The sequence below is a fragment of the Melanotaenia boesemani genome, chromosome 14 (assembly GCF_017639745.1).
Source record: "Melanotaenia boesemani isolate fMelBoe1 chromosome 14, fMelBoe1.pri, whole genome shotgun sequence".
In the NCBI taxonomy this organism is placed as follows: Eukaryota; Metazoa; Chordata; class Actinopteri; order Atheriniformes; family Melanotaeniidae; genus Melanotaenia; species Melanotaenia boesemani.
In genome coordinates, this window is record NC_055695.1 from 11,025,728 (window position 1) to 11,048,214 (window position 22,487).

Consider the following 22,487-nt stretch of genomic DNA (forward strand, 5'->3'; position numbering starts at 1 on the left):
TCCTATGTCTCCATCCTGCTGTCCTTTCTTCTAATATAGCTGACATTTTTTATCCTCTCCTCCCTCCATCTCTACTGGCTGACTCAAGCTAAAGTGCTTTCTGGAGGACCCTTTCGTGGGTGGCAGAATTATGGCACTCAGGGCAAGGCCGCAGGTTAAGTGCACTCTGAACAAAAGAAATGTGTCATGAGGGCTGAGTTCTACCAATGCGCATGGAGGAGGATCACTGTTTATGTAAGACGAACTGGAGCTGGAGACAGCATGACATTCAGTAATGACCTAAAAAAAAATGTCTATGCAACAGATAAAAATGACCACATTACATTTATTGACATTGCATCTGTTCAAGAGTTTGTTAGCAATGCAATCAATTAGTATGAGTTTATTTAACGCAACAAATGAACCAGTGGGATAAAAATAAAAACAATGGACATGGCTTGCAGCACCAAGAGTGATGCTTTTCACACCATATCTATAAGTGGGCTGAAATTAAATGTACAATATTCTCTCTGGGTCATAGTTGATGAATAAGTGATCTGAAAAAGCGTTAAAACAGCCATCATGCTTCAGCTTTAGGCAAATTTCTATACAACATTCCACAAGTGCAAAGCCTAGATTTTCAATTTAAAGACATGTATCATACACAAAGCTAAGATGTGAAGAATTAAGGAAAACAAAAACATAAAGACATTGCTTTATAATGGACAGCTTCAAAAAACTATTTTTCAGACATTTGGGAATTTAAAATCCAGCTGTTTCATTTTGATGATAGTTTGATTATCTCTAAATTATTATAAATTTATCAGAGAAGCTGAAAAAAAGGCAAAAAAGAAATAAAACACAAACTTAAACTTTGTTAATAAAGATTCATAATCAATGTATGAACAGATTAGGGTAATGTTTCACTTAAGACTTTTTCAATTTTCCCAGATAAATGGCAAGAAAATGGACAAATAGATCAACTTTTTATGATGTTCTCTAAAAGGAACAATGTGTTACATTTGCTAATGACACTCAAAAAACATAAAAGAAACCAATAATAATATAGCAGCAATGCACCAATACCTGCTGATATACTGCCCATATTAATGTACCAATTGAGGTCCATATGACAACCTGGGGGAAAAAAATAATAGATGTATATCCACCATAGTAAGATTAGCTTATGAGATGTTAGCCAACAAGTCTACCAGCCATACTGGAGCTACTAAAATATGGATTTATGACTCAATTTGGCATAATTGCCACTTGATACCATGTTCCCATCAAAATGAGGGAAAACCTCCACTAACCATGTTCTGAATATCATTATTTTCTTAATTGTTTTATGAATGGCAGGTATTTATGATCATGGCATGTAAAGGCACAAACTAAGACGCTGAATATGAAAAACTACATTGTTAGAATTGTCCCTGATTGGATAGAAGCATTTATGAGCTCAAAGCATAGTCCGAGCAATCGAAGACACAGCCTGAATTGGACTGATTTCCCCGGACGAAAAAGCCTGAGACACATCCTGAAAAACCTTCACGCGTTCCGCCGAGAGGCGCGCTGTGAAAGACCGCGAGTCCAGAGACAGGCCCAGAAAAATTATGCTCTGCGCTGGGGACAGCACTCTCTTTTCCGTGTTTATCACAAAACCCAGGTCGGACAGATGCCCCACGAGAACATGCGTGTGCACCCTGGCCTCCTGCTCCAACTGTGCTAGCAGCAGCCAGTCGTCCAGGTACGTGGCCAGGCGGATGCCCTAGCACCTCAGCGGAGCTATTGCCGCTTCCGTGCACCGCACAAACACCCGCGGGCTCAGAGAGAGACAAATTGCTACCTTGTTTAACAGGGAGCTGATTTCCCCCTGTAAAACGCTGCGTGTGCGGCCCACCTCTCCCACCTGAGGGAGGGAGGAGGCGCACTCTGCAGCCCGTCCGCCATAGAAGGCTCAATCCGTGATGCAGTAGCGCCCTTCCTCGGCGAAACAGCGCAATGATTCCCAGACTGCGCTATGCATCCACGTCCGAGATGACAGCGCAGCGACGGGTGCACCGCTGCCGCTGTCCCAGAAGAGGCAACCGCCCTCCACCGGGAAGCAGCAGGCGTCGCCACCGAGCTGTTCATGATTTTGGCTTTTTTTTTTATTTTATTAGCTGCACCCTCGGCCTTTGGCCTAAATGCTGCAGAGGAACACATTTTAATTCTCTTCAACATAATGTGTGTGTGCATGCCTGTGGACATTTGAGAGGGGCAACCGCCAAAACCTCTGCTGACAAATGTCCGTTCCTCTCCCCATGCTCTGGCACGGTCCGTGGCAGCTGGGAGACAGGGACGTGAGATGTCCCCGGAAGCACGCTTGGAAGCCAAACAGGTGGAGCTAGAGAATGAGGAACATCTAGCTGCACTGGCGAGATGTGGGGCTGTCAGGCTGCCCGTTTCTTCTTCCTGGCCTGGAAGGTAGCAGCTTGCGCGGGCGGAGCCGGCGGGGCTGCAACAGGAGCCGATGGCTTCTTGGACCAGCCGGCCCGACCGGGCAGAGGAGGTAGGGCAAGCTGGGGCCTTAGCTGTTTGGGTATCTTGAAATGCGAAACCTGAGAAACAGCTGGCGTGAAGGTTTTGCGCTGCACAGGTGGAGAGGGAGTAGGAGGTTTCCGAGGGAGGCAGAGCTGGAGAGCTTCATCCTCCTTCTTCTTGGCTTCACAATGGCCAATGCAGAGCCAAAAATCCCCTCCGGGACAATGGGCATGTCCAGCATCTCATCCTTCTCCCTATCCGACAGGTTGGCGAGGTTCAGCCACTGCGCCCATTCCTGCAGCACCATAATTCCCAGTGCTCTGCCCATGGCCTGAACCGCACTGCATTGGACGCGGAGACATAGGTCAGTGATGACTGGAATCTCCTCCCACGTTGCTGGGTCCTGTGCTTGTCCAAAATCCTCGCACAACTCGGCTTGGTAAGCAGTGAGCAGGGAGAGGACATTAAGCACCCGGGCTGAAAGCGCTGCTGCCTTATAAGCCTTCTCGGTCAGGGCCGACTGAAAATGATCAGACTTAGACGGCAGGCTGGGACTCCTGGAGGACACTGCCGACAGCCGAGGGTGGAGGTGGGCTGCAACAAGTGGCTCTATCGGAGGCATGTGGAGCAGGCCCAGGCTCTCCATCCCTCACAATCGAGGGACGAGGCCCCGGGAATCAGTCTCCTGCTGCTGTAAGGGTGGTCCTTCCATGATTGTGCCACCTCATCCAGCAGCTCTGGGAAGACGGGGAAAAGTTGCTTCGTTGCACTCTTGGCCAAGGGCAATCTCTTCCCTTCGTAGCGGAATCTGGTGGTCTCAGCTACAACCGCGCCCGCGCGTTTACACACGTCGAGCATGTCTGAGCTGGGGAGGGGAGAAGCCGGTGTGCCACTCTCGTCTCTATCCCGAGAAGCAACGGAGGCCGCATGCTGTGCAGCATGGGTAGGAGTGATGAAGACGTCGTCCTTCTCTTCATCCTCTGAAATGAGGGGGTTTGAGGCGACATCTTTGTCTTCCCCGTAGTCCAAGTCCAGGATGTCTTCCTCCGGCGGGGGATCTGCGGCTATGTTGAGCTGGGAGCCCCAGCTGGCGCCAGCCTCCGGTACCACCACCGCAGCAGCTCCCTTCTCCTCCTCCTCTTCAACCTCAGCACTGGCGGAGGAGAGATAGGGGTCCTGTCCAGACAGGCTAACCTGGCGGGCTAGCCGTCTGTGGAGACTCTTCATGGTGAACACCAAACAGTGTTGACACGAGCCGGGAACATTGATAGCCAGTCGGGCGAGTTCCAGCCCCAGGCAACTCGAGCAGACCTGGTGTGGGTCTCTGCTTGATATTTTGTTCCCGCAGCGACAGGGACGAGCCCCAGAGTCTCCGAGCCCTCTGGTGTGAGGGATTTTAGCCTCCATTCCTCGGGAGCTGGTGTGCAGGCAGGGAGTCGAGGCAGCTAGCTGGTGTGCTAACCGTGGGGAGGCCAAGAAATTAGCTGGTGTGCTAACACTCGGTGCTCGAAACGCCATGGTGGGGCAACAAGGGTAGTGCGACCAAACTGTGGAGGGGCAAGGAAGCACTATGGTCTGGTGTGACCAAAAGAGCCAAGAGTCCAAGCTAGGTAGTGCTTGGCGACCGAAGCCAAGGATCAGTCTGTGAACAGTTAAGCTAGCTAGCCGTGGACGCGAGATATGCTCCGAGTGAGAAGAGGTTTTTGAATGAGTTGGTCCGTCCGCATGAGCTATTTAAGGCAGATGGCACTACGTGATGCGGACGGATACGTTCACATGTTCATCAGCCAATCAGGGTTGGCGTTATGAGATTAATGCTTCTGAGGGCTGCAGAGAGGCTTGCATCCCATAATGAGACATCGAGCGGAATATTATGAGAGAGAACTATTTTGATTTCTGATTCTCCATCATTTCCTGTTAGAGCAAAACAGTAAAGTATTTTGATATTTTTGAATCCCAACATATTATGGCATAACAATAATGACAAAAATGCAGTCCTGTCTTCTGAGTGATCAGTTTGTTTTGCTTTAATATTCTCGTATGTACTGCCTCTGCACCCTGTTCAGTGTGTTCATAGCTGTTGGGCATTAAGTATTCAAAAGCACTAAAAAGCAGTAACACACTCACTCACTCACAAGCACATAATGCACTATACATAAAAATTGCTGAACTATAGGTCAAGCCTGCTGGCTCTGCAACAGTGAGGCAACATGAGCTAAACACCCACAAAGCATCATGGGACCAGGATGATGTGGGTGTATTGATTTTTATGTAGGAGTGGGGCAGAGGGGTGGAGCTAAAACTGGAAATGCAGTAGATGACAGATATCCATTGAGTGAACTTTAAATGGGCATGTGGGGGAGGAGTGGATGTAACAGAGCAGGGTGAAGGGAGCAAGTAAAAAAGAATCAGGAACCAAGCAGAGGGGGTGGGAGGGAACTGAAGGGAGGTGCCACAGCAGCCACACCTCACCATGGAAACAGTAGCTTAGTAATATTGCCAGGCTGGCCAATAAAGGGGGTGAACGCAGATTTTTACGTCCGGACCCCTCACCTGGTGGTGTTCGATTGGAAAATGTGTGTGTGTAGAGATGTGAGGCTCAGGTGCAGCTGCAGTGTTTGTGTGTCATTACCAATTAATAATGTTTTAAATTACCTGGCAGAAGACAGGTTTATAGGTTTCAGAGAACAGCTGGTTCAGTTCTTCTGAGTCGCACAAGTCCAGTGGTAGTCGGTCCACACACAGGCACTTTGAGTGCAGGTTCTCTTCTTGACTCAGCTGGTTGACGTCCATCCACTGCACCATCAGTGAACGATCCCCCTGCAACATTTGGTCATGTGACACAAAATCAGATTGAGCCCATCCAAACTCTGCACTACGTACAATATATGGGAACTGATATTTGCTGTAAATGCTGGTTTAAAGGCTTGGCAGCCTTTGAGCAGTACTTCTAGTTGCAGATTCTGTCTCATAACTCAATCAAAAGTGAAAGGTCAGAAAGTTTTGCATAGTGGAGACAAATTTTATTGCACTAAAAAGAAGAGGAGGAGAGATTGCTGTTGCTTTCTGAATCTCTGCCCATACATAATTTTGGTGTTTACACTGAAATTTTACACTTTTTATTTGGGCAATAAATTGAAACCAAACTCAGCTGGCAAAGCCATATTTGTGCTGATTATGTGTTCCCTCCTATGCTGCCAGGTTCTATTAAGCATGCTTGAGAGCATAACTTTCAGCCAAGTTTTGTGCATTAACTTTTTGATGTGACAAAAAAAAACAAACAAAAAAAACAAACCAATGTATCATTCTTCTTTCTGCTCATTTTTATGTTTAATCAGAATCAGGCAAGCAGTTCACAATGGCATTCAGATATATTAGGCTAAATATGAAACTATATAAATGTGCAGATTGCCCTGTTTTATCATCTAGTGCAATTAGATTATCCATTATCAACTTTTTTTAGCCAAAAAATTAAAACAATTAAGCAAAATATTAATGCCACACACTCAAACAAGAAAACCTGGAAATAATTCTGCTGTTATGTCACAGTTTAATAGGTTGATTTAAAAATCCTAGAAGAAACAGTTTGGCATTTCAAATCAACATACACTCTGGACATTATACCTTCCATCTTTTTAAAAACAGTTTTTACCTCAGTAGAAAGTAATCTTTTACTTATAGTTAACAGCTCACTGGCATCAGGCATTTTTCCCAAGTCACTAAAGACAGCTGCTATTATGCCACTCCTAAAGAAAAGGACTCTAGACTCTATAATAATGAAACTATAAACCTGTCTCTAACCTCTCTTTTATTTCCAAGATTATTGAGAAAGTTGTATTTCACCAGCTTAATGACTTTTTAAATGAAAGTGGAAATCTTGATAAATTTCAGTCTGGTTTCCAACCTCATCACAGCACTGAAACAGCTCTGGTCAAAGTGTTAAATGACATTAGGTTGAATACTGATTCTGGTCAAGTATCAGTCCTGGTTCTGTTGGATCTCAGTGCTGCGTTTGATACTGTAGATCACAGAATCCTGTTGCACAGGCTGGAAAACTGGGTTGGACTATCTGGAGCGGTCCTTAACTGGTTTAGGTCCTATTTAGAAGGCTGGAGTTATTTTGTTACGATCGGCAGCTATGAATCCGAGCGAATGGCCATGACTTGTGGAGTCCCCCAGGGATCAGTCCTTGGACCTCTTCTGTTCAACTTTAGGTCAAACTTTAGGTTACCTTTAGGTTAAATATTACAGAATTTCAGCATCAATTATCACAGTTATGCAGATGATACAGAACTTTGTGTGTCTCTTTCACCAGACGACTGCAGCCCAATAAACTTACTGTGTCCGGAGCAAATAAACACTTGGATGAGGGAGAATGAAGACAAAACTGAGACAAAACATCTGCAGCTCATCCAAAACACTGCTGCTAGAGTTTTAACCAGGACTAAGAGATCTGAACACATCAACACTTTAGCCATTTTTGAGTGTATTATTTTTGTTTCTGTATATGAAGAAGATGAATTTATTCCAACATACCAGTGGTCGACCTAGCAGCTCTGAGCGGGCCCGTGAAGCAGAGTCCTTCTTCATGTATTCGACAAACCCATATCCTTTGGAGTGGCCGGTCAGCTCACTGTAGACCAGGAAGGAGCGCTCAATGTTTCCGTACGAGCGCACCAGCTCCTCAAACTGCTGGGCGGTGAAGGTGTAGGGCAGGTTGGTGAGGCAGAGCAGGGAATCGGTGGGCTGCAAGGCGACGTTGATCAAGCGTCCCCGGACAGTGCTGTGGTGGAGGGAGCGGATGGCATCCTGAGCCTGGTCCCCGTTCAGCAAAGTCACAAAGGCTGGAGACAGCAACAAGTGGAAAAGACAAAGACAGAAACAAACACAAAGAAAGAGATGCACAGACAAAGGTGGACAGAGAGAGAAATACAAACAGACATTTAAAGCACACTCAAAAACAAACATATGGTCAAAAGAACATGCTCACAACAACATGAAAAGCAAAGAAAGTAAAAAGAAGGAAGGCCACATTTGTCCAAAAAAAAAAAAAAAAAAAAAAAAAAAAGATGGGACAGAATAATGAAAACCACAGACACACATTCATAAAAACAGACAGATACACAGAGAGAAAGACAACACATTAGCTAGAAAGCCAGTAGGGAGATAGTATATGGGGGGGAATCCACTGTGACACACACATACACAATTTACTGCATTTAAAAACAATCAGATCAATGGAAAACCCAATAACACTAATAAATACCATAATACAAGTAGCATTTCCAAACAATAAGCATTTACTGACAATTTAATTGAAAGACTATAAAACTCCAGATTGTATAATTTAGTGTGAGTTATGCTCTCGTTGGGGCAGAATCATCTGAATATCTGATTACAATAAAACTTGCTATTTATATCTAAAGATGTCATCTTCCAACCAAACTCAGGCTCTTCCATTGATCTGTTTGAATTTTTAAATGGTCTGCATCCACTGTAAATTAAAACAGATATCACTACAAACCTTAAAGACAAATGTAGGTCTAGATCAGGGATGGTCAGATTTGGTCTTAGATAGCGGCAGTCCTGCAGGTTTTAGAAATTTCCCTCCCCTAAGACACTGGATTCAAATTAAATCCAACAAACAGCTTATCAAGTTCTGCTCAATGACTCATTGATTTGAATCAGGTGTGTTGAAACAGGGAAACATCAAAAACATGGAGAACTGCAGCTCTCGAGGCTCGAACTCGCCTACCCCTCCCCTTACACTTTAATGACAGAAACCATATTTATTAATATGTCAAACAATCAATAAGCTATATTGAAAAATAAAACCCAAACTATGCTTTACTTTTTTTATTTTGTTTGTTTGTTAGTTTGGTTTGTGGTAAAAGAAAATCTAAGTATGAATGAGGAAAAGAGCTGTTTTCTGCTACACTATTTGAGTAAAAAAATAAATATTGTATGTAAGATTCAAAAACAAGATTTTTTTAAGGATTTGAAAAGAACACTGTGAACTTGCCTAGTCAAAAATCACTGGGGGAGGAAGAAACCTGGATCGCTGCCTGGTTTTGAATGGTGCTGCAGACCTACACAAGTGTAGCTAGCAGGTTTTCCATTTTACAACTTCTTTTAAACTACTAATAGTTAGATTTAAGCTGAACTACATTGCTTTTCAGCTCATCTATCATAAAACACTTACTTGTATGCAGACTTGCAGAATAACACAAGGTTTGCCCACAAGAACACAAACATTTCATGATCAGCCTCAGATTGTGCAGATTTAGCTGAGCTTCAACGGCAGACTGGTTTCTATAATGGAAATCCATCAACTGAAGACAGGTGTGCATCAAACTATAAGATTTTGACCTGAACAAAAATATTACTGTGCCTCGGGAAAATCGCCTTTTTCGTGCCAATTGTTCATGCCTGTCTCATCAAAAGCTTCAGCCTCATCTGTTCCATCCTGACCCTTAAAGTCATGTGCCAACTGTACTTAAAATGCAGTAGTATCCCATACAGTTTGAAGTGGTTTGGAGTTAGAAAGGTTTTCTACCTGCAAACCCTGCCCATCATTATCAGCTAGATAGCTAAAATGACACATAACTATATGCTTTATTATTTTAATGTCATGATATGAGACAGTATACTGAAAGTTGATGTTCCAGAAGACAATAAATGAGGCCATGTTTACTTTTTCACTCAAAGTTCAAACTGATTATGATTGCTTTCCCAAGTTTTTCTAAATACTGTTGCATGTTGGAGGGAAAGTGAAACCCTGAAAATGTGAAGGATTAGTTGAGTATCATTTGTAGCTCTTGTCTTCCATTACTGGTAGTAAAATAGAGAATCTACACCCAACAGAGTTGGTGTGAAAATAGTCTACTGTTTAAACTCCCACAGCCCAAAAGGCTTCTCACATCCTCATATATTACATGCACTCGTGTCTGGCAATGGAAACATTGTTAAGAGACTTGATATTTTCTATTTAGAAGACGAACCCAGGACATTGAAAGAAATCTTTATGTCAGATCAATTCTGATAGAGTGGGAAGACATTAGAGCATCTTTACTGTTTTAAAATGATGACTTACACTACTGTAACCAAGTTAAGATATGACTAAGAAGCTCATTTCAGACAAAGAGTACATTTTTACTAGCACTGTTTTTTGTCTAAGGCTTACTTTCTGTTGACGACTATTGCAGCCTAACTGAACTGATAACAGGTACTATTTTAAGCTTTAAAAATCAATTGCATCTGCAACTTGAATATAAAAATCAACAAACAACACAGGTATGCATACTTCTATGTTTCTTCTGAATTATGGGTCACTAAGAGCCTTCATAACTCAATCTGGATAAATATACAGTGCTGTACAAAAGTTTTATACACTTAAGATATTTTAAGGTCTTTATGCTTCATTCTGAATGATGGAGAAGCCTGACATGTCTCAGATTCATTGTGAAGCATTACAACAACCCAAAACAAAGAGCCAGAACAAAGCGAAGAACAATAACCCTCCCCAAAAAAAAAGGTACAGCCCCCACAGAACTCAAATCCAAACATAATGGAGATAGTGTGGGATAACAAGAAGACATGTCCACGTGAAAACTGGCAAAGAGTTACTGGTCACACCAAACAGTTTTCTGATCGATCAATCAATGTCTGCATTTTGCACGGTTACATTTGACAAACAAATTGGATTTGGATGTTGAAAACAAGAACTCTCCACGCACCATTGAAGACAGTAAACAAATACCCTCAAAGCAAGTTTCAAGCTCAGCAATAGTGTCACAAACTCTTCCTCCAGTTTCCAAGGCTGATCTACAGCACAACCCAGCACAACGATCTGGCACCAGAGAAAATGGAAAACTGAAAGCTAAATAAACAAAACTAATGTTTTTGAAAGGTCAAGTCGTGGCCTGAACTTAATCCAACTAAACACTGTGGCAAAACGGAGGCAAAAAGTTGATGTAGGGAAATTCATAAACACCCCTGCAGCTGTGTTTTTTAAAAGAAACGGGCTGATATTCCTCCAAGTTCATGTGCTATTATTTCTGCACAAAGAGTTTAATACTACTCTACAGTTTGATTAATCCCGTTCTTATTCTCTCTTTTGGCATATGCATAGAATGCAAGGTTGTTTTGGGTCATAGCTTGTTTTTGTTTTTTTGTTGTTTTTCTTTAGTTTTTGTTTTTTTAATTTAGAAAACTCTAATGGACACTACAAACTTTAAAACAACAAGGCATTCTAAGACTGTAATAAACTAGGGCTGGACATGTTAACAAGTTATTATTGCATTAACACATTAATTAATCATTAATTAATTCATGCCAATAATTTTTTTTATTTCTTATTAATGCAGCCCCTTATGCACCTGCCTGAAATGCAGGAAGCAGCGCCAAAATATTTGAATTTTGCCTTAATGATGGTGTTACATGTGTATTCCTTTTCACTCAGGTGGAGGACATCCAATCAAAATCCATTCAACAAAAAAACACATAAAGTAGAAAAGAGATCAAGAGGCGGCAAAAACACCTGTGATGCATGATGCCCTCAGCGAGCTGTTCACAACCACATCTTTCATCATACATCAAAGCATCAGTAAGTATCTGAATATTGTCCTGTCCCTAAAAGAAATGGCCTGTACTTATTTTTCAAACATAGTATTCACAACATGTGGGTAAAAAAAAAATGATGCTACAAAGCAACAAATTGTAAATAATGTTTTCTTCTGGAGTTCAGGTAGGCAACTAAAGTCACAGATGAGACATGTTAGCCAAAAATGTTGAAATAAGCAACAATTGAGACACCAGAGAAAGTCAGGATCATTTTCACACACAAAAATTTTCCTCACATCAGTTGTCTGTCTGTATTTCAGTCTCTCTCACCACTTCTTCAGCATCTCTCTGTCCATCTGCCTGTGTCCGTTTTCAAATACTGTCTGCATTTAAATCTATTTCTAAAACCCCATCTACATACAGCCACATGCTCCATAATGGATCTCTTACACTAAGCAGAAAGCCTAATTTAGCTTTAACCCACTAAGTATGCTACCTAACATTGGGTAGTACAGGGAGACAGAGAGAATATGGTTTGGATTTTATGCTAAAGCTCTATTTTCTCTAATGACAGTGAGGTCTGACAAGCGGGGGCTGGCATCAAATCCTGCTCAATACTTTCTCCTGCAGAGAGAGGACGAATGCAGAGACTCTTAAATAGCTTACAAAATACGCTTATAATTCACAGCCTGGCAATCACTGAGTGGGCTAACAAGTGAACTTTGACAAAAAAAAAAAAAAGTAAAAAAAAAAAAAGGAGGAAACATGAAAAGAAAAAAATCATAAAAGCGCAGCTACTTAATTATGGGTCTCCACTTCTGAACATGTCGATTATTCCCCATGAAGAGTGTGTAGGGGCAGGGGAAAAAAATAAAAAAATAAATCCTCAGCTGAAATTACCTCGTAGGCTGCAATTCTGCTGCCATGTTCCCCCAATGAAGGAGCTAATTAAAAACAGGAAAGTTATGAGCGGCACAGCGGACCCTGAAACTCGAGGGGCCGGTTCTCATGCTGTGCACAAGGGGGTCCTGTTGTTTCATCTCCACCTTGAGGCCAAGATGAAAGATATGCAGGGATTGAAACGTTTCAATGGTAGACAATTTCGTAAGCTGACAAAGAAAAGTGTTGCAAATTTATTCCAATCTACAAGTGTTGTTTTTTTTTTTTTTAATATGCTGGCTTTCACAATGTCAAAGTCCAAATAAAATGAAAAGATGCTAGTATAAAATGCAAAATGCAAAAACAATTCTGAATGAGTCCAAGCAGGTAAGAAAATGTAAAGAAAAAAGTGCTTTGAGGTGTAACAGGTTCACAATAAACAGGAAAACAGAACAACAAAATCACAAAAGTTGAAAGCAGGCCATCTTTTATCAACATAGAATTTAGAATGTTTCGGTACATTACTCAATATTTTTATGTTTTATTCTTTGAAACAACCATAAATAAAGCACAAATGATCACCTAATGTATGAAATTATCAAATTATAAAATGAAAAAAATGTTGGTACTAAAACCGTAAATATAAAGTTTTGCTTGTTTTTCAGATTTGCTTAAAAAAATCAAACTGTTAAAAATGCTAAGAAAATTGAACAAAGTCATTTAATTGTTTAATCATTCTATTGAATCTAAATAATAGTACAAAAGGAATAAAAAATTCATACCAAGCTTTGTTTCATTGCTATGTTATGACACAATATGTCATGTTATGCTAGGCTATGTAATATACTATGTAATGTGACGTTATGCTAGGCTATGTAATATACTATGTAATGTGACGTTATGCAAGGCTATGTAATATACTATGTAATGTAACGCTATGCAAGGCTATGTAATATACTATGTAATGTAACGCTATGCTAGGCTATGTAATATACTATGTTATGTGATGTTATGCTAGGCTATGTAATATATTACGTTATGTGACGTTATGCAAGGCTATGTAATATACTATGTAATGTAACGCTATGCAAGGCTATGTAATATATTATGTAATGTGACGTTATGCTAGACTATGTAATATACTATGTTATGTGATGTTATGCTAGGCTATGTAATATATACTATGTAATGTGATGTTATGCTAGGCTATGTAATATACTATGTAATGTGACGTTATGCTAGGCTATGTAATATATACTATGTAATGTGATGTTATGCTAGGCTATGTAATACACTATGTAATGTAACGCTATGCTAGGCTATGTAATATACTATGTTATGTGACGTTATGCAAGGCTATGTAATATACTATGTAATGTAACGCTATGCAAGGCTATGTAATATACTATGTAATGTAACGCTATGCTAGGCTATGTAATATACTATGTTATGTGACGTTATGCAAGGCTATGTAATATACTATGTAATGTAACGCTATGCAAGGCTATGTAATATACTATGTAATGTAACGCTATGCTAGGCTATGTAATATACTATGTTATGTGATGTTATGCTAGGCTATGTAATATATTATGTTATGTGACGTTATGCAAGGCTATGTAATATACTATGTAATGTAACGCTATGCAAGGCTATGTAATATATTATGTAATGTGACGTTATGCTAGACTATGTAATATACTATGTTATGTGATGTTATGCTAGGCTATGTAATATATACTATGTAATGTGATGTTATGCTAGGCTATGTAATATACTAAGTAATGTGATGTTATGCTAGGCTATGTAATATACTATGTTATGTGATGTTATGCTAGGCTATGTAATATATACTATGTAATGTGATGTTATGCTAGGCTATGCTATATTTCAAAGAAGCTGTGTTGGACATAAGACGGGGAAATAAAAAAACTGTAGAACGATACAAAACAATACCAAACAGATGATCTCACAAATAATGAGGCTAACTGGTAAACAAATCAGTGACAAAATGAGGTAAAAATTTCATCCAAAGCCACCTGGATCTTTCCTTCAATTCTCTATCTTTTATAAACATTTGTAATAAATTACAATTTTACAAATGTTACTCATCCTCTAGTCTCTTAACAAGAGAAGTTACTTAAGTAAAGATATCATGTTATGAGTTAAAGGGCAGATACGTGCAACCAAGGCTGCTCAAGACAGTTTTTGGCATTACATCATTATTGCAATTTTAAACAAGAACTAAGGTTTTCTTAATGTGTCTGAGCTAAAACAGATAGACTGAAAATGATGACCTTAATCTGGAACTAAAGCTCACACACACACACACACACACACACACACACACACACACACACATACACCATTGGAGAGAGAGCATTGGGACTCTCCTCTGAATCAACACCAAAATGAAATCCCCGAGGAAGATTTTGACTGAACTGCAAAGTGTATTAATCACCCAAAACTATCTCTAAGGAGAACACTGCTTTGATCTAAAAGGCCATCCAGACATTTTCCTTGTCTGAAACCAAGATATTACAAAAGAGACTCCACAAACAAGGATTAAAGAAAAAAAAAACTACAGTGACAAGAGTGGAAAAAGGTGAACTGGTTGTTTTGACCGACTGCTTATACCTACCTGTGGTAAAATACCATCATTAAGTACTAATATATTAGACGAGTTCTTATGTAGCTCTTTGTTCCTTGACACTAATGATTTCTAATTACCTTTTGCATTTCTGTGGCGTTATTCCTCACTGCCTCTTACTTTTAAATAAGTAATCCCTTAGAAGAGCTGCTTTCTTCTCTCTGTGGCACTTCACTGATCCTTCAAGCCCTTTGTCCTTTAACACATCAACCCTCCCACACACTCTTCTCCATCATCGCCTTCACCGTAAATAAGAATGTACAAATCATGTTGTGCAGAGAACACTCATCTACATCTGTTCTGAAACACCACATGGTGAAGGAACCTGAGACGTAACAAAGAGTGGAGCAAGATGCAAGAGAGAAAAGAGTCGCAGTAAAATGGAACATTACTTTAAAAATGAGCATTTCTTTCTGAATAAAGACAGATTTTTATAAGCCCTGGTCAAAAATGTAGGTCTTTATCAGTTGTTAGCCGCAAATTGTACATGAGGTTGGCCGGATGGTGTTTGATGTATATGTGGATAAGGAGGTGTAGAAATGAGGGGATGAGATGCATCAGAGGCAGTGCTGAGTGGATCTAACACTCGGCATCTTTTCAACCAGCCGCCCACTCTTCCTCCCACAACGACATTGTTCACTCAGCTGCTCTGTCCTTCTTTGGAACATTTTACTCTAAAATATGGATAAAATACTTCAAGATCATTTACAAACTCTCTGAAGTATATGTATAGAAATCTGCATTCAGTGGATCAGAAGGCCATAAATAAAACCACGAACCGTGTCTAGAGATTCAGATTTTTACCCAAATTTTGAGCAATGATGAAAATAAAGTGCAGCCATAATAACTGAGTGCAGTTTGAAGAAAGTTTGTTAATATCCTCAAACAGTAAGCAACTTCGGTAATTAGATTGTGAAAACAAGCCTCTCCTCCTGGCCACTCATAAATTCATCAAATATTGACCCTTCTGGTACATCACTCCATCTCATTCATTTTTCTCTGTCATGACATTCTGTACTTCCCCCTTTTTTAAAAAAAATCATTTTTCATTTTGAGTCAATTTACACCTTTATTCTCCATCCATTCTTCCACTTTCTTCAAATCATTACCCGGTCCATTCCTCAAAATCTGCTCTCCATCTCCCCACAACCTCTCTCTCTCTCTCTTTTGTGATCATCTACTTTGTATTTTTTGCTTCACTCTACTTTTTTGCCAATCTTGCACAAAAGAAAATCCCAGAAATAAACCACAATCAGACCATATTATCTTAAACGTATCATTATCACAGAACCAGAAAACTGAATAAACACACAGGTGCACACCTCTAAAACCAGAAGTTTTGGTTGTTGCAAACTAGGGGAAAAAGGGGGAATTGAAACATGAAAAGTATTTTAATAAATGACATTTACTTGATGACATTGTTTAAAGGGTTTATGTAAATGCAGCAGAACAAGTGCTGGTAGCTTGTTTGATCTGTCAACAAGAACACACTGGGGAAAAAAAAAGGAAACGAATATTCAAAAGTACATCAACTCAAGGAGCCAACGCAAGGTACACATCCTCTTTTGCCATAGATGCAGCCAATGTGTGCGTGTTGCTGTAGTCGTCTTGTTTTTTTCTTACTCGTCTTATCTTCTGTGTGCATTTGTGCTCTGCAAGGCTGGAAGCCCTGATAACACAGTGACCTGAACTATCAGACCGCAACAGTTGGTGTTTGTGCTGCATAGTGATTGTCATGTGTGATTTGCACACGTCTCCAGCCAAAAAAGTGAGTTCATGTGTGTCCATATGTGTTTATGATTTAAGTGCCCTCATGTGCACTGCTGTGACCCACAGATAAGAGTCTGTTAACATCTTTTATCACTGCGAGATAATGAGACACCCGCCATGTTGTTTTGATGCTAAATGTGGCAGAGGCGTGTAAAAGTATTTAAAATTAAGGGGGAAAAGTAAACAGTGAATCGAGAAGGTTCAGATTAATGAATACAATGTACAAAAACTTTATTCTCTATTTTTTTAAACACCCCTTAAAACACTAAACCATTTTTAATGTAAAAAATGCATGTAGAGACTTAACATTTATTACAAACAGTAATCTGTAGAAGAATCAAGCCTTTTCTCTTCTACATATTCTCTTAAGTCTTGCCTTTCAGGAGAAAAAATGTTGGCTTTGAAACAAAAACACAACTTTTTATTTTTTTGCCATCTACAGTTATTTATGTTACTATTTACCAACTACCCTCCCAAAACTAACTCAGCTCATTTTTGGCACCACCATAGGAGGCTATTATTTTTGCTCTTTTCAAACAGACATTTAACCTTCTTGTCACTACTGACACTATTAATTGGACATTACCCTGAATTAAAGCTATCTAATGGGTCAAAGGTTTGACAGGAAGTGGATTCATCATATATAAAATATAGGTTAGTTAGAGGCTGGACTCTCAGCAACATAGTAGTAATAAAGATCATTTTTATAATGATAATCTGTTAATCATTTATCACACTAATTGTGGATTTACCATATAACCTCAGAACAAACACTACATTTTGCAGCTGGATTGAAAACCTTCTGAATGGGATATAAATGCCTAGAAAACTTCTGTAGATCACCTAAATGGTAAGCTATTGATACCAATCTACCTTACAGACAAGTCATCATTCCTGAGAAATTGTTTAAAATAAAAAACAATAGTCCTTGGAGAAGCTGGTGATTTAGCTTTGTTTAAAGGGTTAAACACTTCAGGACTCCAGTACATGTGTAAAAATGGCTTAAGACTGACAAAAGCAATATCACCGCCTGGCTGCTTGTGCAGGAGTCCTTACAGCCCTTCTGCTGGGATCACCTCCCTCACCACAGGGAAAGGGATTGGACAGTTATGCTTGTTCTCTCTCACTGTGCCAATCTCCCTGCATGTAGCTACTGATCGCGTCTCTTTAAGCTGCTCGAAGTGTGTTGAAAAGACCTCACTCTGAGGAGAGATGTAATACTGATGGTCCTTAAGATCTTCACAGAAGCTTCAACTCTGGCCTAATCAAAGGTTTGACATTCATTTACACTCAGTCTTAGGATTTTGCATATTAGCTTTTCAGTTATAATAAGTCAACTCAGAGTGGGGCTGCCTATTTTCATGTTTTGTGTGGATTTGTTCAGATCAACTCTTGACATAAGAACCTGCTGTCATTAAATATTCTACAGTGTAAAAGGTCAGTGGTGGGGTGTGAAGTCTTTAATTTCCCTTGAATTGAAATACTGCCACAATGGGACAATAAACTAGCATGAAAGTAATAAGAAAAATCCGGTCCAACATCTTCGCAGTGAGAGCTGATCCCACAAATTTGATGCCAGCTGGGTCGACTTGTTGCTCCACTGAAGTTGCACAGTTTATACAGATAATCAATCTGAGCAGGCAAAAGTTGGTGTATTTAAAAGAAAAGAGAAGCAGTCATGATGAATGAGGTTAATTACTTCTGACCAATCCGAAAGCCTACCATTTAATATGAAAACGGAGATTAAATGTTTTATTAGCAACCACCAGTTGGTACACTATTATGTGCAAAAATGAAATGATAAAATGTGCCAATGTTGCTGCTGGAACCTGGCAGTGTGCTTCAGGTTAGAATCTCCATTAGCTACATTAAGGCCATAATGAAATTCTCCCATTTTTTACTTAACTGCAACACAAAATAGGAAAGCACAGACATAAAAAGGTAAAATGTACATTAATACAGTGTGTTAGTGTGTCTGTCTGATGAAAGATAACAGATGAATCACATTTGCATAACCTGTGTGCTTATTTGCATTTTCAAGTGATTCATCAGGCAGATGGACAGATGATAGCAGAGATGGAGAAACAGAGGAGTGGAGGAAGAAAAAAAGAAAGCAGGGAGAGCAGTGACAAAGCTGCTGTCCAGGGAAGCAATTAGATGGATTCTGTTTGTCACTTAAAGACAGGAGAATGGAGAACCAAACAAAAAGAAAGACAGAAAAAAGGAAAAATAGAAAAGAGCCGTTTTGTTTGCTGTTACTGTAGCCATGGGAGAACAGCCCCAGACACACAGAGACAACAGACAGGTAGCCTAATGGTTGAGGTGGATACTGCAGAACCACAATGTCCAAACTCTGATGTCTGGTGGACAACATTTGCCATAACTCCCTCCACATCAAGTATCTCATAAGGTCAAAAAGCCAGTAAGTAGCTAAGTATGTACTGCCCAATCTGAATAATTGCCCTTAATTTGCAGCAAAGCAGCAGCAGTAGCATGATTTGACTTAAATTATGCAACTGCTGCTGATTTAAACAAACGTGATTTGGCTTAAGTAAAAATGCTCTGCACACCAACCATTACCAAGTTCAACAATGTCTGTTGGCACACGATTTGCCAAACTACAAACATTTTAGCATAATTTTTATGAAGTTGGAAGATGGATAAAAGTTTTTTGGCATTCATTTTTGAAAGTGTGAGTACAGAAATACAATTTTGCCCCTTGGCCTTGCCTCTGTTTTGCATTCTGTCCTTTTTCTTATGATGCTCATTGAGTAGTGGTCATGTCCCTGTTCAAATGACACTAGTTAAAGGGCTAAATGACTACCACTTGTTGAAGAAAGTTTAGCCTGCAAAACAGAGTTCAAGTGGTGGTGCCAAGGAGAGGAATTGGGGTTGGGTCCAATTCTTGCAGGAAACTAAATTCTATACCTTCAAAGTCTGTCATAATCTGGGAAAACGTTTGTGGATTCCACTGCTTGGACACTGTTGATCTATAGAAAAAAATATAGGGTCTGATGGAGGGTGAGGGCTCATTTAAGTACAAGTTGCTTATTAAAACATCAAAATTCAAATGTTTGCATCATTCCTAAATAGTGGAATCAGTAATTCCATATAACCTTCATGTAAAAGTTGTGCTATTGTTAAATGTGATTGCGTGCCTGTAACCTTTTAAACTGTACAACTCTTATATTTGCCAAGAAATAATCAAGTCTTAAGATTTGTTTTTTTTAATTAACTACTAAAAACAAAAATGTACTTATAGCAAAATTTTTATTTTTATTAATTAAATGAATTTTGTTTTTTATGTCCTGTCAGCGCCTTCATACATACATACTTCCTACATTTCCACCAACACTATTCCATGACATATTAAACATCCATTGAGTGTGCGCTTAGTCATTTAAACTCTAAAATGCAGCTGATTGAGGAGTGAACTTTAAATAATGTGATGCATCAAAAATAATAAATGAATAAAAAATAAATAAAAATAAAAAAATTAAGGGGTGGCTGGGCATGTAGAGGTTAGTTATAAGAAAAGAGAGGAAGTAGGGGAGAAACATAGAAAAAAACATTTAATCCAAAATGGCTTTTGTGGCATTTGTGTTTGACCAAAGAAAAAATGTAATGTATTGGAAGCAATGATGCATCTAAAGAAAAAGTAAATATAAGGCATTTCACCACTGGGATGAATAATTTTAAGGTGGAGACTGTGAAAGACCATTAAAGTCACTTGGATAACCTGATAAAGATCACCATGTCAAGTAAAAAAGAGAACACAGAGAATGTTACTGTTGTTTGGTAGTTTCATGAAAATGGAGTCAGTAATAACAAATAAAAACATGTAAAGAAACATGTATAATTTAATGCATTTAGTATCACTTGTAATCTTGTTTATTTTCCCCCTGAAAAAAAATTGGACTAGTTGAACTACCAATTAGACAAGGTGAAAAGACATTTTGCATTTGTCTTGTTAGCTAGCTAGCTGTTTGGTAGTCACCCTCCAAATGCTTCTGATTTACATCCTTATTAATTCTAGAACATATACTACAGCACCCCTTCTTGATTATTACTAAAATTACAAACTACCCACTGCTACATTCTATATGAAGAATGTGTAGAAATATCACATACTTGGCATAAATGATGTATGATGTGCACGAAGCCTTTTTAAAGAACAATAAAATTGCTAAAGACATAAGTTATAATGATTTCTTAATTAGGTGTAATCCATTTTTCAGAGCTGGGATATGAGTAATGTCACACATCTTTTTTTAAATACTTAAGAAAACCAAATGTATTTGGAATTGGCTCCAGTACAGAACCACAGTTCAGTTTGGAAGGAGCCTGATGTTTTTCAGGCATTTGCTGAAACCCCAGGCAGCGAACCACAGCTGTCAACATACACGCTGCTGCTTTTAAACTACATGCACCCTTCCAGACATCAGCAACATCATTACCAGAGAAAACAAACAGCAACCCAGAAGACAAAGAAATTAAGCTTTGTGAAAAGAAAGATTGAGGCAAGACGGGCAAAGAGGAGAGTAGTAAAAAAAATACAGTAAAATAAAGAAAATCTTAATGAGGGTTTTAATGACAGGGTTACAATTAAAACTGTGCTAGAGATGGATGATGTTACTGCTGCAGGGCGAGTCACTGAGTCCATACTCATCTTCTGACCTATGTATTTTTGTACTTTTGATCCACACTGCTGCACACACATACATATATACTCACAAAGCAAGAGGCCTATGAGCTTTTTGCCAGCATGTGCTGTCTTCATTACTGGACAGAGCAGCAATGAGAACAAAGGCTGCCATTGAAAAGCAGGGATTCCCAGGATCACACTCACCATTGTATCCCCAGATCCCTGGTTCCGCAGCACAGCCGAATTAGTACACATACCTCTGGATGGGTGGTGTCACGTGGAAGCGGCTGGCTTACAGTGGATGGATGGACGGGTATTCGTAACAGGAAGGCTGCTTTATCAATCTGTCTAGGGGTCCATATGTAAATTTGTGCATCTGTGTGCTTGTCGACCTGCTTGTTTGCCATTCAGACAATCTGGTTGACACCTTCTCAGCACTAGAACTCCCAAACCAAACAAAAACAACCCTCAAACCCCTTTGTCCATATTCTGTTTAAGCAAAGTTGGCCTAAAATTCTCCCATCATCAACACAAGATCTTAACTGTGTCATAATCAAAGCTGAAGATGGTCTGAAAAACTCTGGAGTATGTGACGTTCTTTAAAACAAAAAGAAAAAAAAAAAAACAACTGAGGTATTTGAAGATTTTCTTTTGCGAATTACTTAGTAGATTACTTGAGTAAAACTAAATACAAATCACAGCCCAAAGGATTTGAAATGGCATATAATGAAAGATAGTAGCACAAATTGACACAATTTAAACTTGTTGGGCTGTGAGCTGAGCTGTGCCTTTTCCATTATAACTAGGACTGGGTGGTATGGCCTTTAACTGATATCAGTTTAGCTAAAAAATTTGTAAACCCTGCATTAAAATCAAATTTCAAAAAAAGTTGGAACGTGAATATGCAAAATTTGCAGCCAACTCGAATTTAATCAAAAACAGGCAACTCCACCAGACCAAATAATGAGAATATGGATACCAATCCTGATCGAGCTTCTGTTTCTGTTTTAAGTCCAGGTGGCTAACAAGCCGATTTGAAACTTACTAATGCTGAAGAACGGATTTAAGACAGAAAAAAAAGCAGGAGAGAGAACAAGTTGATGAGGCTGGGAGAAAGAAGTGGATCAAAAGGGAATGACAAGCTCAGTATTTCTAAAGGAAGATCTTCAATAGAAGACATGGGAAAAAAATAAAAAGAGGACAAAAATTGAGCAACAGGTGTTATTCTTCTTATGTGTGTCTGAAAAAAAGAGTGTGTATGTGTGTGTTTAAAGGTAGGAAAAACATCATTAGCTAAAGAACAGAAGGAGCAGCAACCGATGCAGAGCCACAAGAGACACAGTGGGACACACTTGAACACACTTGTTACCACAGATATGTGCACAGACATAAACACTCCTATCAGAATGACCAAATAAGTCCAATGTAGGACGTTAGCTCAGTGAACCATCATGTTCACGAGGTTTAGACCATGCATGC

The 22,487-nt window shown here is 39.5% G+C and overlaps 1 protein-coding gene across 3 annotated transcripts in view; it reads right to left on the reverse strand.

Moving 5' to 3' along the window:
- The window catches only part of raver2 (ribonucleoprotein, PTB-binding 2), a 96,395-nt gene that overhangs the window by 42,977 nt on the left and 30,931 nt on the right, over positions 1-22,487 (reverse strand). For all 3 annotated transcript variants that reach the window (XM_042005244.1, XM_042005241.1, XM_042005242.1), the window contains exons 3-4: positions 7,039-7,346; positions 5,158-5,322 (exon numbers count right to left, since the gene is read on the reverse strand). In XM_042005244.1, the coding sequence (XP_041861178.1) occupies positions 5,158-5,322; positions 7,039-7,346 (473 nt within the window). The remainder of the gene's footprint in view (positions 1-5,157; positions 5,323-7,038; positions 7,347-22,487) is intronic.